The 13,970-nt window shown below is 65.8% G+C and overlaps 3 protein-coding genes across 3 annotated transcripts in view; 1 reads left to right on the top strand and 2 right to left on the bottom strand.

Annotated features, from left to right (window-relative positions):
* The window catches only part of EMIHUDRAFT_452526 (hypothetical protein), a 1,362-nt gene extending 681 nt beyond the window's left edge, over positions 1-681 (bottom strand). The window contains exons 1-3 of the mRNA XM_005763548.1: positions 635-681; positions 310-448; positions 6-130 (exon numbers count right to left, since the gene is read on the bottom strand). Coding sequence (XP_005763605.1) covers positions 6-130; positions 310-448; positions 635-640 — 270 coding nt within the window. The 5' untranslated portion in view covers positions 641-681. The remainder of the gene's footprint in view (positions 1-5; positions 131-309; positions 449-634) is intronic.
* A 931-nt stretch (positions 682-1,612) lies between these two features.
* EMIHUDRAFT_55552 (hypothetical protein) lies at positions 1,613-2,215 on the top strand (the record flags this gene model as incomplete). Its single annotated transcript, XM_005763547.1, has 1 exon — positions 1,613-2,215. A coding segment is annotated over one exon (603 nt), but the record flags the coding sequence as incomplete, so codon positions are not given.
* A 2,364-nt stretch (positions 2,216-4,579) lies between these two features.
* On the bottom strand, positions 4,580-13,496 carry EMIHUDRAFT_452525 (hypothetical protein; the record flags this gene model as incomplete). Its single annotated transcript, XM_005763546.1, has 22 exons — positions 4,580-5,053; positions 5,167-5,463; positions 5,530-5,586; positions 5,663-5,803; positions 6,001-6,177; positions 6,656-6,790; positions 6,872-6,995; positions 7,230-7,284; positions 7,470-7,542; positions 7,681-7,885; positions 8,039-8,134; positions 8,240-8,459; positions 8,524-8,585; positions 8,793-9,103; positions 9,171-9,272; positions 9,879-10,017; positions 10,091-10,160; positions 10,324-10,673; positions 10,745-10,890; positions 12,787-13,047; positions 13,102-13,160; positions 13,382-13,496. The coding sequence occupies 22 exons, from the start codon at positions 13,494-13,496 to the stop codon at positions 4,580-4,582; spliced, it is 3,669 nt and encodes a 1,222-aa protein (XP_005763603.1).
* Between the last annotated feature and the right edge of the window lie 474 nt (positions 13,497-13,970).

Raw genomic sequence — 13,970 nt, 5'->3', positions numbered from 1 at the left:
GCGCACTTTTGCACGAGCTTCGGCGTGTCGTCGACGAGAAGCGTGTCGAGGTTGAGTGAGTCGGGAAGGATGAAATAGCGCACGTTGGAGCCGCGGATCGACAGCGTGTCCAGGCTCACCGGGTTGCGCCCTGCCCGCGGCGGGAGGCGTGAGAAGGGCAAGCGGCGGCGGAGGAGGAGGCGGCGGCGGCGACGGCGGCGGCGGCGGCGGCGGCGGCGACAGGGGGGCGGCGACGGCGAGGAGGCCAGCGGGGGTGGAGGGGTGGTGGCGGAAAAGCGGCGAGGGTGGCGGCGCGGGGGTTTCGCTCGCCCTTGAGCGTCATTTTGACATGCTTCAAGTGCGTGTTCATCGAGACGTCGACGCCCGCCACTGTGCCGCTGACGATCGTGCCGTTTTTGAGCTCGATGGTGACCGTCTCGTTGGAGAGCTTCATGAGGAAGCGGACGAGCTGCGGACGCGAGCGGGGGGGGGTCACGCAGGGTCAGAAGCACGTGAGAGAAACGGGCCCCGGCCGGCTCGGCGCGCGACGGCGCGCAGCGACGAGCAGGAGCCGGCCAAGGGCGAGTGGGCGGTGTGCGGCGGCGGCGCCCGCCGCCGCCACTACTACTGCCGCGGCCGCAGCTGCGGCGCTCACCTTCATGGCGGCGCGTGAAGCTGCTCGCGCGGCTGCAGCCTGTCTCTGCCCCACAAAAAAGTGAAAAACGGGCCAAAGAAGAGACATCAGAAACGGCTACAGCGGCCGTCAGGCGACGCTCGGCTGGCGAATAAAAGAGCGAATCAGGGAGAACCGGAGCCCCGGGAAATCGCGCGGAGGAACCCTGAGACGGGATGCTGAGTGAGGACCGGTGTACGTGAGTGGTGTACAGTGTCATGTCTACTAGCTCCGAGTAGAGGGGGCGTTCTGAAGTTAAGGGGAAACCCGGTACACGGAACCAACCCTCGGAGACCTGTGTTTACTTTAAGGCCCTTTCCCTGCGAACGCGCACCCCCGGGGCTAGGGCTCTCTTGCCCGCAACCCGATGCCAATCATCCGGCCCGCTGGGTGCGCTTCTTAGCTCCCCGGCCCTGGATGTGCGGTTGATGACTGCACTCCAAGTGCTCCAAGTGCACCCACGAGCTTTTCACCGCCCTCGCCCAAAAAGGGCGCCCACACCTCGGCACGTTCCCCTCTCGCGATTGCCGAGGCTGTGGCCTGGCAAGGTTTGCCATGCACGAAGCCATGCACGCTCTCGCGCAGACGATAGCAGCCGCAAGCTGCACACCTGGATCCCCGCGACGCCTATCGCCCGCGGAGCCCGCCGCGTCCGCACCGCTCCCGCCGAGCGATGCGCTCTCGCTCGCCGCAGCGGCCGCGCCCCCCCCCTCGGCTCGAACCGCCTGCACCCTCCCACCGCAGGTACGGCCATCGCGGAGCCGCGAGACGCGTCCGCTGCTGCTGATGAGCGAGGCCGCGGGCACGATCTGCAACAACAACGTTGCCTGCTTCTCCGGCTGCCCTACCGCCGTGTACGGCACGTCGCTGTGCGACGGCAACTTCACGGGCACCGATGTGTATCTGGGCTACGGAGGGCTGTCGGGGACGATCCCTCCGCAGTTGGGCGACATCTCGCAGCTGGAGCGGCTTGAACTGCAGTATAACTCCATCTCGGGCACCGTCCCTCCGGATACGAGCAAGCTGTCGCAGCTGGACAGGCTTTACCTGAACGGCAACTCCATCTCGGGCACCATCCCTGCGGAGACGAGCAAGCTCTCGCAGCTGAAGATCCTTGACCTGCACGACAACTCCATCTCGGGCACCATCCCTCCGGACACGGGCAAGCTCTCGCAGCTGACGTACCTTATCCTGCACAGCAACCCCATCTCGGGCACCATCCCTCCGGATATGGGCAAGCTCTCGCAGCTGGGAACCCTTTCTCTGCACGACGACCTCATCTCGGGCACCATCCCTGCGGAGACGAGCAAGCTCTCGCAGCTGAAGATCCTTGAGCTGCACGGCAACTCCATCTCGGGCACCGTCCCTGCGGAGACGAGCAAGCTCTCGCAGCTGAAGATCCTTGAGCTGAACGGCAACTCCATCTCGGGCACCATCCCTGCGGAGACGAGCAAGCTCTCGCAGCTGAAGATCCTTGAGCTGCACGACAACTCCATCTCGGGCACCGTCCCTCCGGATACGGGCAAGCTCTCGCAGCTGGACAGGCTTTACCTCAACGGCAACTCCATCTCGGGCACCATCCCTGCGGAGACGAGCAAGCTCTCGCAGCTGGCGCACCTTCACCTGTTCCGCAACTCCATCTCGGGCACCATCCCTCCGGAGACAGGCAAGCTCTACAACCTGACTGTTCTTGAGCTGGACCGCAACTCCATCTCGGGCACCATCCCTGCGGAGATGAGCATGCTTTACACCTTGGGTGGTCTTAATCTGTACGACAACCTCATCTCGGGCACCATCCCTCCGTACACATCCACGGGCACCCCGCCGTCGGGGTGGGATTTCTCGCCGTACTGCAACCTGGGCGGCACCAACCACTTTGCCTGCCCCCTGCCCGCCCTTCCCGATGTCTGCACCTCGGGCTCGGAATACCCTCCGGAGTGCAACTACCCGCCCTCGCCACCGCCGCCCTCGCCGCCCAACTACCCGCCCTCGCCGCCGCCTCCCGGTGAGGAATGCGGGGAATGGTGGAAGGTCCTCCTCTCCGTGCTGATGACGGCCCTCGGATCGCTGGGAACCTTCGGCGGCCTCGCTTACTTGCGGTACCTGAAGGTTCTCAAGTCGCTCGTCGGCCCCGATGGCATGCCGCGCTCCGCAACTTGGCGCGGCTTTTGGGACTTCCTCAAAACTCCCTCCTACGTCGAGGTTGCCCAAGACGCGTGCAAGAGCGTCACCTCGGAGGTCGGATCGGTGGAGTCCGTCGGCGACTCAGTCCGCGAGATGCTGCCAAAGGGAGAGGAGCTCATGGACAAGATGGAAGAGGGAATGAAGAAGGCGGCCAAGCCGACCAAGGAGGAGGAGGAGGAGGAGGAGGAGGAGGAGGAGGAGGAGGTGACGGAGAAGAAAGCCGCGGGGACGGTCAAGCACATGCACTCGTGCCCGCGCCGCAAGAGCGGCACAGGCACGGTCAGCGACGTGACCTGGAACGTCAGGACGCGTCCGGAGCTGTACGAGCACACGGTGGACACCGAGGAGGTGAGCCGCCTGAGCAAGAGCAGCTACCTGCGCGGCAAAGACAAGGCCCTGCAAATGGCAAAGGAGCACGGCGGGACGCGCGGCCAGCAGTACGCGGTAGCCGCATTCGAAAAGGCCGAGGGAGCGGCGAGCGACGCGAAGGAGGATGCCAAGGCCAACGTCGTTAGCGTCGCCAAGGGCTACCTCGCTCAGTTCGTCCCGGGCTTTTAAGCTGGCCCTCTGTGACCTCTCGTTTGGTCATCCTCGCGGCACCGAGTCCAAGTATCCCGCGTCAAGGGTGCTGCTCACTAGGTCGCTGTGCCCCCCCCGCCTCCACTCGACATCCCGTCACCCCGACTCTCCTGGGCGGGCCCGTGTTGTTGGAATGCGCGCTCGATACCTCGCACATATCTCCAGGTTGCTCACCCAAAGCGGATCGCAAGGGGCGCGAGGGGGCGTGAAGGGGGGGAGAGGGGGGGGGGGGGGGTAATATGATGTAGTTAGTGCAACGGGGAGCCGGCAGGGACCCCCGCAGAGGCGGAGCGCGGAGCGGAGAGGCGGGGAGCGCATCATGACCTCCGTCGGGCCACCCCGGCCAGGCGCCGCGGCCACGGCGCAGTCGCACACGTCACGACATCAATAGTTTGCGACGTTGTGTGCAGAAGGTTTGATAACGTAAGGTATCGTATGGATCCACAAATTGGACAGCGCCAGCGCGCAGCCCGTGTGCGGGGCGCCACACGGCGCACACGAAAACACGGCGGCTCGCGCTCTGCCCTTACAGTGCTCGAACTTTACCGGTATGAGACCGGTATTTGGTGATATTTTGATTAACTTTGAAGTGGTATGGTATAGTGGTATGCGAAAGTGGTAGAGCCGTATGCGGAGTGTTGATTAGTGTAGCGGCTGTGGGTGTGTGGTCCCAGGAGGCGAAGCCATGCAAAAGTGCGGGTATTACCCGGGTATACCTGGGTTTTTGCAGGTATACCCGCAAAATACCGGGTATTTTGCCGATTTCGCCGATTTATTTAGCCGCAAAAATGCACTCGGACTCGCTTTGGTTTCCGTGAGGCAGGTGGTATCCCATACCACTTTTTCATTTGATTAGTGCAGGCCTAGGGTTTGATTAGCCAAAAACTCCCATACCGGTAAAGTTCGAGCACTTGCTTGTCTGCCCAATCACTAAAGGGTGTACGGCTTTTTATGACTATCGGCCCGATTTGTGAGCTCGGGAGAGTACTCTACTTCGTGTGCCACGACAGAGTAAAAAAACAGAGAGATACGTCTACCAGATTGCCCACGGAAAGAACGAAACACAGGAGGACGAACGTCAACCCGTTCACCGTTGCAGATCTGTCGCCCACGGGCCCCTGAAGCCTGAACTCCATCGCCCGGGCGCGCCTTCGCCGCCTCCTACTAGCTTTCCGCCGCCGCCCGGACGAGCGCCTCGAGCCGCCGCATCGACGCCTCCTGCGTCGCCTGCCCCGCCGCGATCGCCTCGAGCGCCGCCTCGAGGCGCGCGTTCGCCTCGCGCACCGTCTGCAGCTCCTCGTGCAGGTCGGTGATCCGGTCCCGCTCGGGCGGCTCGGCCGGCGGCATGCAGATGTGCAGCCAGCGCGGCCAGCGGCCGCCGCGGGTGGAGAAGAGGGCCTGGGCGATGATCTCGTACTCGATGAGGATGAGCGCCTGCTGGAAGTTGGAGGAGAGGAGCGACGACGCCTGCGAGAACGACAGAACAGGGTGAGACGCCGAGAACAGTAAGAACAGTCCGACGGGCGACGGCGCCTTGATCTTTGCGTAGGCGTCGTTGATCTTTGCGATCAGCAGGTTGAGCAGCACGACCTGGCTGAAGATCTGGAGGCCCATCGCGATGTAGCGCGCGGGCAGCACCTCGAGGAGAGGGCGGACCACGAGATGTGGGGAGATATGGGGAGATATGCACCTCGAGGAGAGGGCGGACCATGAGAGAGGGGGAGATATGGGGGAGGTATGCGCGGGGGCACCTCGAGGAGGGCGGACTCGACGGCGTCGCTCTTGGTGCCGAAGAAGAAGATGTCGATCGTCGAGTGGAACGAGCGGAAGATGTCGCCAAAGTTGTACCACAGGTCGATGGTGCCCGTCGCGGTCTGCTCGTACTTTTCGTCGAGCAGCAGCATCTCGGACGAGTAGTCCATGTCGGGCGGGTAGTCGATGACGGTGTGCACGTCGAAGAGCAGCAGCCCGAGCGTGAGCGAGCCCATGCACGTCACCATCAGCATGAAGTAGATGAAGTACCGCGTCTGCGAGAAGGTCTCGATCACCTACCCCGCCAGACGGCGCTCACCGCCGGCCGCGAGGGGCGTCTCTGCGAGATGGGCGCTTCTCGCCATCTGGTACAGCTCGCCGAACTCGGGGTGGCGCGTGAGGATGCGGATCAGCTCCACCTAGTTCACTCGTCATGAAACGAATCAACTGCTTCGTCAACTCGGGGCGGCGCGTGAGGATGCGGATCGGCTCCACCCACTGCAGCCCCATCCCAATCGCGAGCAGCATGCGCGTGACCTCGGGGCCGAGCAGCCCCTGGTCCATGGAGGCGCCGAAATGGACCACGGCGAGGCCCAGCAGCTGCATCACCACGTAGAAGAAGCGGATGACGGCCGCCTGGTCGCACACGGCAGGGCTCGTCTCTCGGCCTCGGTGGCCGATCCCTCCTCCCCCCCACTAACCCCCTCATCAAGCCGCCTCGGTCGCGTACTGGCACTGGTAGGAGAGGTGCACATCTCCCCATCTCTCCCCATCTCTCATCAAGCCGCCTTGGTCGCGTACTGGTAGGAGAGGTGCGTCTTGCCCTCGCGCACCGACACGACGATGTACATCGTGTTGATGAAGAAGAAGACGACGCCTGCGAGACCCAGAACAGCTGACCCTTGCGAACTAACAGCCGTGCTGATGAAGACGACGAGTGCGCCGAGGGCGAGCGAGGTCAGCGAGGAGACGAGGGCGAGGATGAGGTAGAAGACGCAGTGGTCGCGCGCCTACATGGGGAGATATGGGGAGATGTGGGGAGATATGGGCAGCCTACGTGCTGAGTCCGCCAGCCTCGGGGCGGGAGATATGGGGAGATATGGGGAGATATGGGGAGATATGGGCAGCCTACGTGCTGAGGACGCCAACCTCGGAACACGGCCGAGTATGGCGGAGTGCGTGTCCTCTCGAAGCGCTGGTTGCAGTACGAGAATGCGCGTTCCGCTTCTAGGGCCCGAGATCTGGGGAGATATGGGGAGATATACCGCTAGGGTGCGCTCCGTCCGCTGCCCGCCCCGGCGGCTTGGGAAGTGTCTAGTAGGAGGTGTCTAGGAGGTGTCTGGGAGGTGTCTGGGAGGTGTCTAGGAAGTGTCTAGGAGGTGTCTAGGAGGTGTCTGGGAAGTGTCTAGTAGGAGGTGTCTAGGAGGTGTCTGGGAGGTGTCTAGGAGGTGCCTAGGAGGTGTCTAGGAAGTGTCTCGGGGCGCGCTCCGTCCGCTGGCCGCCCGGCGGCTTGGGAAGGAGCGGGAAGCCAAACTTCTTGGCGCAGTCCTGCAGCTCGTCCATCAGTGGGGCGTCCTCGTCCATGAAGTAGTCGTACGGGGCGCGGAACGAGAAAGGCATCGCCTACCCGCCGGGGAGGGACGGGCTGAGCCACACCGCTCCGTTGGCGGAGCGGGGCGCGGGCGGGGGCGAGACGCGGGTCTCCTTCCATGCCGACTGCGAGTCTGTGAAGTAGTACGTCGCGGCGTACGCAAAGACGGCGGTCGCGAGCGTGTACGAGAGCCAGAGCGCCGTGTGCAGCCACCAGATGACGGAGCCGAAGGCGCGCCTGGGGGACGTGTCGTGGACATGTCGTGGACGTGTCCCGCGCGCGTGCAGCCGCCAGATGACGGAGCCGAAGGCGCGCCTGGGGGACGCGTCGTGGACATGTCGTGGACGTGTCCCGCGCGCGTGCAGCCGCCAGAGGACGGAGCCGAAGGCGCGCCTGGGGGACGTGTCGTGGACATGTCGTGGACGTGTCCCGCGCGCGTGCAGCCGGCAGAGGACGGAGCCGAAGGCGCGCCACTTGAAGTGGAGGAGGGCCTCGACCGACGGCGACTTGAAGACGGTGCGGTCGCCTGTCTCCAACCCTCACTGTCTACCCCTCACTGCTCCCGACGGCGGCTTGAAGGCGATGCATGTCGCCGGTCGCGATGGATCTCGGGTAATCTCGTGGAATATCGGGTAGTCTCATGCCGCCGGTGTCTAGGAAGTGTCTAGGGAGTGTCTAGGAAGTGTCTAGGAAGTGTCTCATGCATGTCGCCGGTGGCGATGGACGCGTCGACGATGAGTGCGAGGTGGTTGGTGGCGAAGCCGGCAAACTCACAAAAGGGGACCTGCGGGAGATATGGGGAGATATGGGGAGATATGGCAAACTCACAAAAGGGGACCTGCGTCCACGCGACAAGAGGAGCAGTCGCGCCGACCACGCCGTCGACGACGACGACAAGGGTGGGGGCGGGCAGAAGGGGAACCTGCTGCACGCGCGCCACGGCCGCCATCTCGGCGGCCGAGGCGTTGGAGGAGGCGGAGGCGGGGTCGGAGACGGCGGAGGCGTCGCGCGAGAGGGGCGGCGAGCGGCCCCCCTTGCGCTCGTGCGTGGTGGTGCCGTCGGCGCCGCGCTTGCGTCTCCGGGAGGAGGGAGGGGGGGTTGACTCGGTGAGCACGGCGTAGCCGGACCTGGCGGCCGGTGCTGGCACTCTCGGGTCCTCTCGGGCCATCTGGTGTCCTCTCGTGTCCTCTGGGGTCATCTCGGGTCATCTCGGGTGATCTCGGGGAGAGCCTGGCGGACGATCTGGGGGGAGGGGGGATCTCTGCGGGGCGGGCGGGCGCCTCTGCTGGTCGACGGCGCCCTGCAGCAGCGCGAGCGAGCGGAAGAGGCTTCCAACCCTGTGGTGCGGCGAGGAGGCGGCGCCGCCCTCCACTTGCCTGGGCGGCACCGCAGGCGAGAGGACTCGAGATTGCCCGACATTGCCCGAGATTGCCCGAGATTGCCCGAGATTGCCCGAGATTGCCCTCAAAACGGGCCCGCACCTGTACTGCCCCGCGCTAGCTCCGCCCGTCGTGCGCAAGCCTCCGCCTCTGCCCCCGCCGCCCCCCCGCTGCCCTCCGGGCGAATCGGCCGCCTCCTCCTCCTCGCAGCAGCGGCGGCAGACGGCACAGCAACACGCGACCCAGCAGTCGCGCAGCCGCACCAGCAGCGAGCACACGAGGGCCTCCACCGACCACCACTGCTCCCCGCGGCCAGAGTTGCCTATCCACAGCAGGGGGTGTGAACCGACGCTGTTCACGCCGCCGCTCCCCGCGGCCAGAGTTGCCTGCGCGGAGCCCGCCGTCGGCATAGATCGTGCGGCGGCGAAGCTTGTCCGGCTCCGCGATCCTACGAGCTGAGGACACTGGCCTCGGGGGCGGGGGAGACGGCGCTGTGCAGTGTTAGCCTTCAGAGCGCCAAGTGGCTGGGAGGGAGGCGAGTGCAGTGGCTACGGCTGGAGACCGCCGAGCAGGCTGGAAGGTGAGGAGCCCGCCTCCTTGCTTCCGTCTGCTACTGGGTGGGCTGTGAGGCTCTTCTTCTTCTAGGTGCGCGGTCCATGAGTGCGCCCAGGCGAGCAGCGCGCGCGGCGAGAAGCCAAAGTTGAGCCCCGAGGCGGCGTAGTGGTCCTCCCACCACCCGTCGAGCAGAAACCTGCGCGAGCCGCAGACCTCGACCTGCAGCCGGCGTGTGTGCGGCGAGCGGAGCCTGCACGAGTCCTCGAAGGCCAGAGGCATCTCCGAGAGGAGGCGGAGGTACTGCCGCGGGAACTTCCGCGCGAGCGCGCCAAACGTCTCTGCGATGGGAGACATGGCGGCGGGCGTGGCGTACACCCGCCCGCTCACCACCGCCTGCACGAGGCGCGACACCTGTTCACACCACCGCCGTGAAGAGACGCCGTCCACAGCTCACCGCCGCCTGCACGAGGCGCGACACCCAGATGTCGGACCGCTGGTCGAGCGCCGCGTGCCAAGCTGAGGCCGCGCCGCCCCCGACACGCTCCGGGTGGTGCGCGCGCAGCAGCCCGATGATCGGCACCTGTCATCTCGCACAATCTCGGTGATCTCGCACAATCTCGGTGAGGCGAGGCAGCGTCTCGGCGCATCTCGGCTCCTCTCGGCCCATCTCGCGCAATCTCGCGCAATCTCGCGCCCTCTCGGGTCCTCTCGCCTCGGCCAGCAGCGTGTCCAGCATCTCGGCTCCTCTCGCGCAATCTCGCGCAATCTCGCGCCCTCTCGGGTCCTCTCGCCTCGGCCAGCAGCGTGTCCAGCATCTCGGCTCCTCTCGCGCAATCTCGCGCAATCTCGCGCCCTCTCGGGTCCTCTCGCCTCGGCCAGCAGCGTGTCCAGCATCTCGGCTCCTCTCGCGCAATCTCGCGCAATCTCGCGCCCTCTCGGGTCCTCTCGCCTCGGCCAGCAGCGTGTCCAGCATCTCGGCTCCTCTCGCGCAATCTCGCGCAATCTCGCGCCCTCTCGGGTCCTCTCGCCTCGGCCAGCAGCGTGTCCAGCATCTCGGCTCCTCTCGCGCAATCTCGCGCAATCTCGCGCCCTCTCGGGTCCTCTCGCCTCGGCCAGCAGCGTGTCCAGCATCTCGGCTCCTCTCGCGCAATCTCGCGCAATCTCGCGCCCTCTCGGGTCCTCTCGCCTCGGCCAGCAGCGTGTCCAGCATCGCCCCGTCCACGCCGTGAGTGACTGCGAGCTGGAGGAAGGTTGCTCCGCTGCTCTGCTCGCGGCAGTTGATCAGCCACGGCTGCAGCAGCGCGAGCGAGCGGAGCGACGCCCACCTTGGTTTGGGTACTGCGGGGGTCGGGTGACTGGCGCTGGGTACTGTGGGGGTAGGGTGACGGCGCCGCCCACCCCGCGTGGATGTTCTTGGCCATCGGCATGCGGACGAGCTTGGCTAGCGCCGCGTACGAGGGCAAGTCACCTAGTTGCCCATGCATGCATGCGTCCATTCACCCCTGACCAACTGGCCGGCGCCGCGGAAGGGCAAGTCGCCCCAGCCGTACGTCGAGCCGTCTCTGGGAGGTGTCTAGGAAGTGTCTAGGAGGTGTCTAGGAGGTGTCTGGGAGGTGTCTAGGAAGGGTCGCCCCAGCCGTACGTCGAGCCGTCTCTCCCGTAGCGGACGCACGTGTTCTCCTGCGTGTAGATGACCGCCGACTCGGTCAGCGCCACCGAGTAGGACGGGTTCTCGCCCGTGTGGGGCAGCGAGAGCACGAGGCCAGCGCTCTCAAGGTCGACGACCTGCACCAGCTGGAACTCGCCCGACACCGCGCACCGGTTCGCGGGGCCAATCGACAGGCACCACACCGTCCCTCCGATGGGGAGCTCGTGCAGCACGCGGCCGGTGGACGCGTCACGCACGGTCAGCTGCTTGTCCGGCCCGCCGTGCACGCAGAAGCGCGGCGCGGTCGCCTCGTGCGAGAGCGTGCACGCGTACCTGTGGGCACACGAATGCGTGGCTTACCCTCCCCCCACAGTACCCGAACCCATAGGCGAGAGCGTGCGCACACAAACTCGTTGCACTGCGCCAGCCAGAGCGGCTCCAGCTCGTCCGCGCCAAGGCACGAACCGCGACCCGCCCCGCCCGCCCCGCGACCCGTGCCTCCCGAGGGCGCGCAGCCGGCGGACGGCGAGAAGGAGTCCGACAGCGACGGCTCGCGCAGCCCCGCCAGACCGCCGCGCGAGGGGGGGCGGCGATCCGGCCGGATGTCGTACAGCCCGATGGCAGAGTCGCGGCCTCCGACCGCGACGAGGCCGCCGCTCACCTGCCGAGATCACACCCGAGATCACACCCGAGATCACACCCGAGACCACACCCGAGATCACACCCGAGATCACCCGAGATCACACCCGAGATCACAGCCGAGATCACAGCCGAGATCACAGCCGAGATCACAGCCGATATCCGCCGAGATCCCCCGAGATCACAGCCGATTCCGCCGCTCACCGAGAGGGAGACGCAGTACACGCGGTCCGACCGGCCGATGCGGCAAGCGAGCGAGAAGGTCCCCTCCTTGGAGACGTGGTAGATGTGTGCGGAGCCGTCCCACGAAGCGACAGCGAAAGCGGACGGCCCGTCGCGGCCGGACTCGTCTTCGTCGCTTCCTTCCCCGGCGTCGGCCGAGCGGCGGCGCCTGCACGGAGGACGTGTCTCGGAAGTGTCTGGGAGGTGTCTCGGACGTGTCTGGGAGGTGTCTCGGACGTGTCTCGGAAGCGTCTCGGAAGTGTCTCGGACGTGTCTCGGACGTGTCTCGGACGTGTCTCGGAAGTGTCTCGGAGGTGTCTCGGAGGTGTCTCGGAGGCGTCTAGGAAGTGTCTCGGAAGTGTCTCGGACGTGTCTCGGACGTGTCTCGGACGTGTCTCGGAGGTGTCTCGGAAGTGTCTCGGAGGTGTCTCGGAAGTGTCTCGGACGTGTCTCGGACGTGTCTCGGACGCGTCTCGGACGTGTCTCGGACGTGTCTCGGCCTGCTGCCCGAGAAGCTGAGCGACCAGATGAAGGCGGGGCGGCGGGCGGACGCGCTGAAGTCGAGCGTGCGCGAGCACTCCTCGGCGGCCGGCAAGTCGGGCGGGGGCTCCTTGGCCGGCGCAAGCCTGAGTGTGCCGAGGACTCCTCGGGGCCGGGGGGCGGTGCTGGAGAGTCGAACGAGCGACGGTGCGACGCTACGAGCGACACAGACACAGCGAGTGCAGCGGGGGACGGCCGAATGCAGCGGAATCGCTGCCCTCTCGCCAGTTGCTAGTTGGAATACGCGCTTCGCTTCTAGGGGCGCGAGCAGCGACGGCGCGCGGTTTAGCGGCGAGCGGGGGAGCGACGCCGTGGTTGGCCGCAGCGAGGCGGGCGCGGCGCAGCTCTTGGGCGACACCTGCTCATCGCTGGCCGCCTACCGAGCGACGAGATTCCTCGAGATTACCGGCGAGATTCCTCGAGGGTAGATGCTCATCGCTGGCCGCCTGGGGGGGCGCGAAGCTCGTCGCTCGCCGCAATCCCGAGGAATCTCGCCGGTGATCTCGAGGAATCTCGCGCGCTATCTCGAGTCATCTCGCGCGCTATCTCGAGGCATATCGCGCGCTATCTCGAGTCATCTCGCGCGCTATCTCGAGGCATCTCCCGCGCTATCTCGAGTCATCTCGCGCGCTATCTCGAGGCATCTCGCGCGCTATCTCGAGGCATCTCGCGCGCTATCTCGACGAATCTCCCGCCTCGTCCGACGGGCGGGCGGCGTCGCTGCTGTCGGCGAGCGACGCGCGGTAGAGGCGGAGGGGCGCGCCTATTGATTAATTAATTAATTAATTAATTCACTCATTCACTAAGGACGCGCGGTAGAGGCGGAGGGGCGCGCCTATTGATTAATGAATTAATTAACTAATTCACTAATTCACTAAGGACGCGCGGTAGAGGCGGAGGGGCGCGCTGAAGTCGGACGAGTCTCGGCCGAGGGCGGGCGGGGAGCCGCTGATGACGGTGGGCGCGCTCTTTCGCGTCGCGGGAGAGCGCGCCGCGCCGTCGCCGTCGGGCGAGGGGGGCTCCGACGCGTCGCCTGTTAGCCAACCACTAGTGAGGGGGCGACGCGAGTCGTAGCAGGGGGCTCCGACGCGTCGCCTCCCCTCGCGGCGCCGGAGAGCCGCGCCGTCAGCTCGTGCAGCGAGAGCCGCTCGATCTCCCCGTCGCGGCCTCGGACCGGCAGGTGTGTGATGATGGTGACTCGCTCGTCGAAGCCGCCGAAGGCGAGGAAGCGGCCGTCCGCAGAGAACGTCGCGACGCGCACCTGCTTGGTGGCGCGCAAGGAGCAGACCAGCTCGTCCGTCCGCGCCTGCTCAGTGCATTCATTCGGCTCATTCACGGCTGCTTACTCGGGGGAGCAGACCGGCCCGTCGGCCCGCGCGTCGAAGACGGAGACATAGCCGATGTCGCCGCCCTTAAGCCCTCCGGCCAGCACCACAAGCGAGCTGCACGCGGACAGAGCCACGGCCATCGCCTCGAGGTAAACGGTGCCGCGCGGGCCGCCGCCGCCGCCAACAAAGGAGGTGAGCGAGGAGGAGCCGCCCAAGCTCGCGCCGACGCCCCCTCCCCCGCTCGTGGAGAGGCCCTTGTAGACCACAAAGTCGGTGCCCGCCCGCACCTGTTGATGACTGATGGTCGTGTACCGACCAGTCCATGACTCATTGGCTCATCGTCGGTGCGCGTCTGCACCGGGTACATGCGGACGAGCTGGTCGAAGCCTCCCACGAGCAGCAGCCCGCCTGGGGGGGATTTGTTCATGTGAGGGTAGGGGAGGGTTCGCCCCCCACGAGCAGCAGCCCGCCTAGTCGGCGTCTGACTCACTCAGGGCTGGCCGAAGCCGCCGCGATAGCCACACCCGCAGCCCGCCCTCCGACGAGAGGGCATATGGGGAGATGTGGGGAGATGTGGGGAGATATCGAGCAGCCCGCCGTCCGACGGGAGGGCGCATCTCGGGTCCTCTCGGGTCCTCTCGGGTCCTCTCGGGTCCTCTAGGGTAGCCCGCCGTCCGACGAGAGGGCGACGCAGCGCAGCCTGCGCCGGTGCTTTGCCTGCCGCACCGTCGCGCCCGTGTCCGAGTCGAGCAGCGTGACGGCGTGCTCGCCTAATAATAATCATAATAATAGTAGCAGTAGTAGTAGTCGAGCAGCGTGACGGCGTGCTCGCCTAATAATAATCATAATAATAGTAGCAGTAGTAGTAGTAGTAGTAGTAGTCGAGCAGCGTGACGGCGTG

Source organism: Emiliania huxleyi (assembly GCF_000372725.1).
Source record: "Emiliania huxleyi CCMP1516 unplaced genomic scaffold EMIHUscaffold_63, whole genome shotgun sequence".
In the NCBI taxonomy this organism is placed as follows: domain Eukaryota; phylum Haptophyta; order Isochrysidales; family Noelaerhabdaceae; genus Emiliania; species Emiliania huxleyi.
Note: the sequence above shows the minus strand (reverse complement) of the source record. Positions and strands in the feature narration are given on the sequence as shown.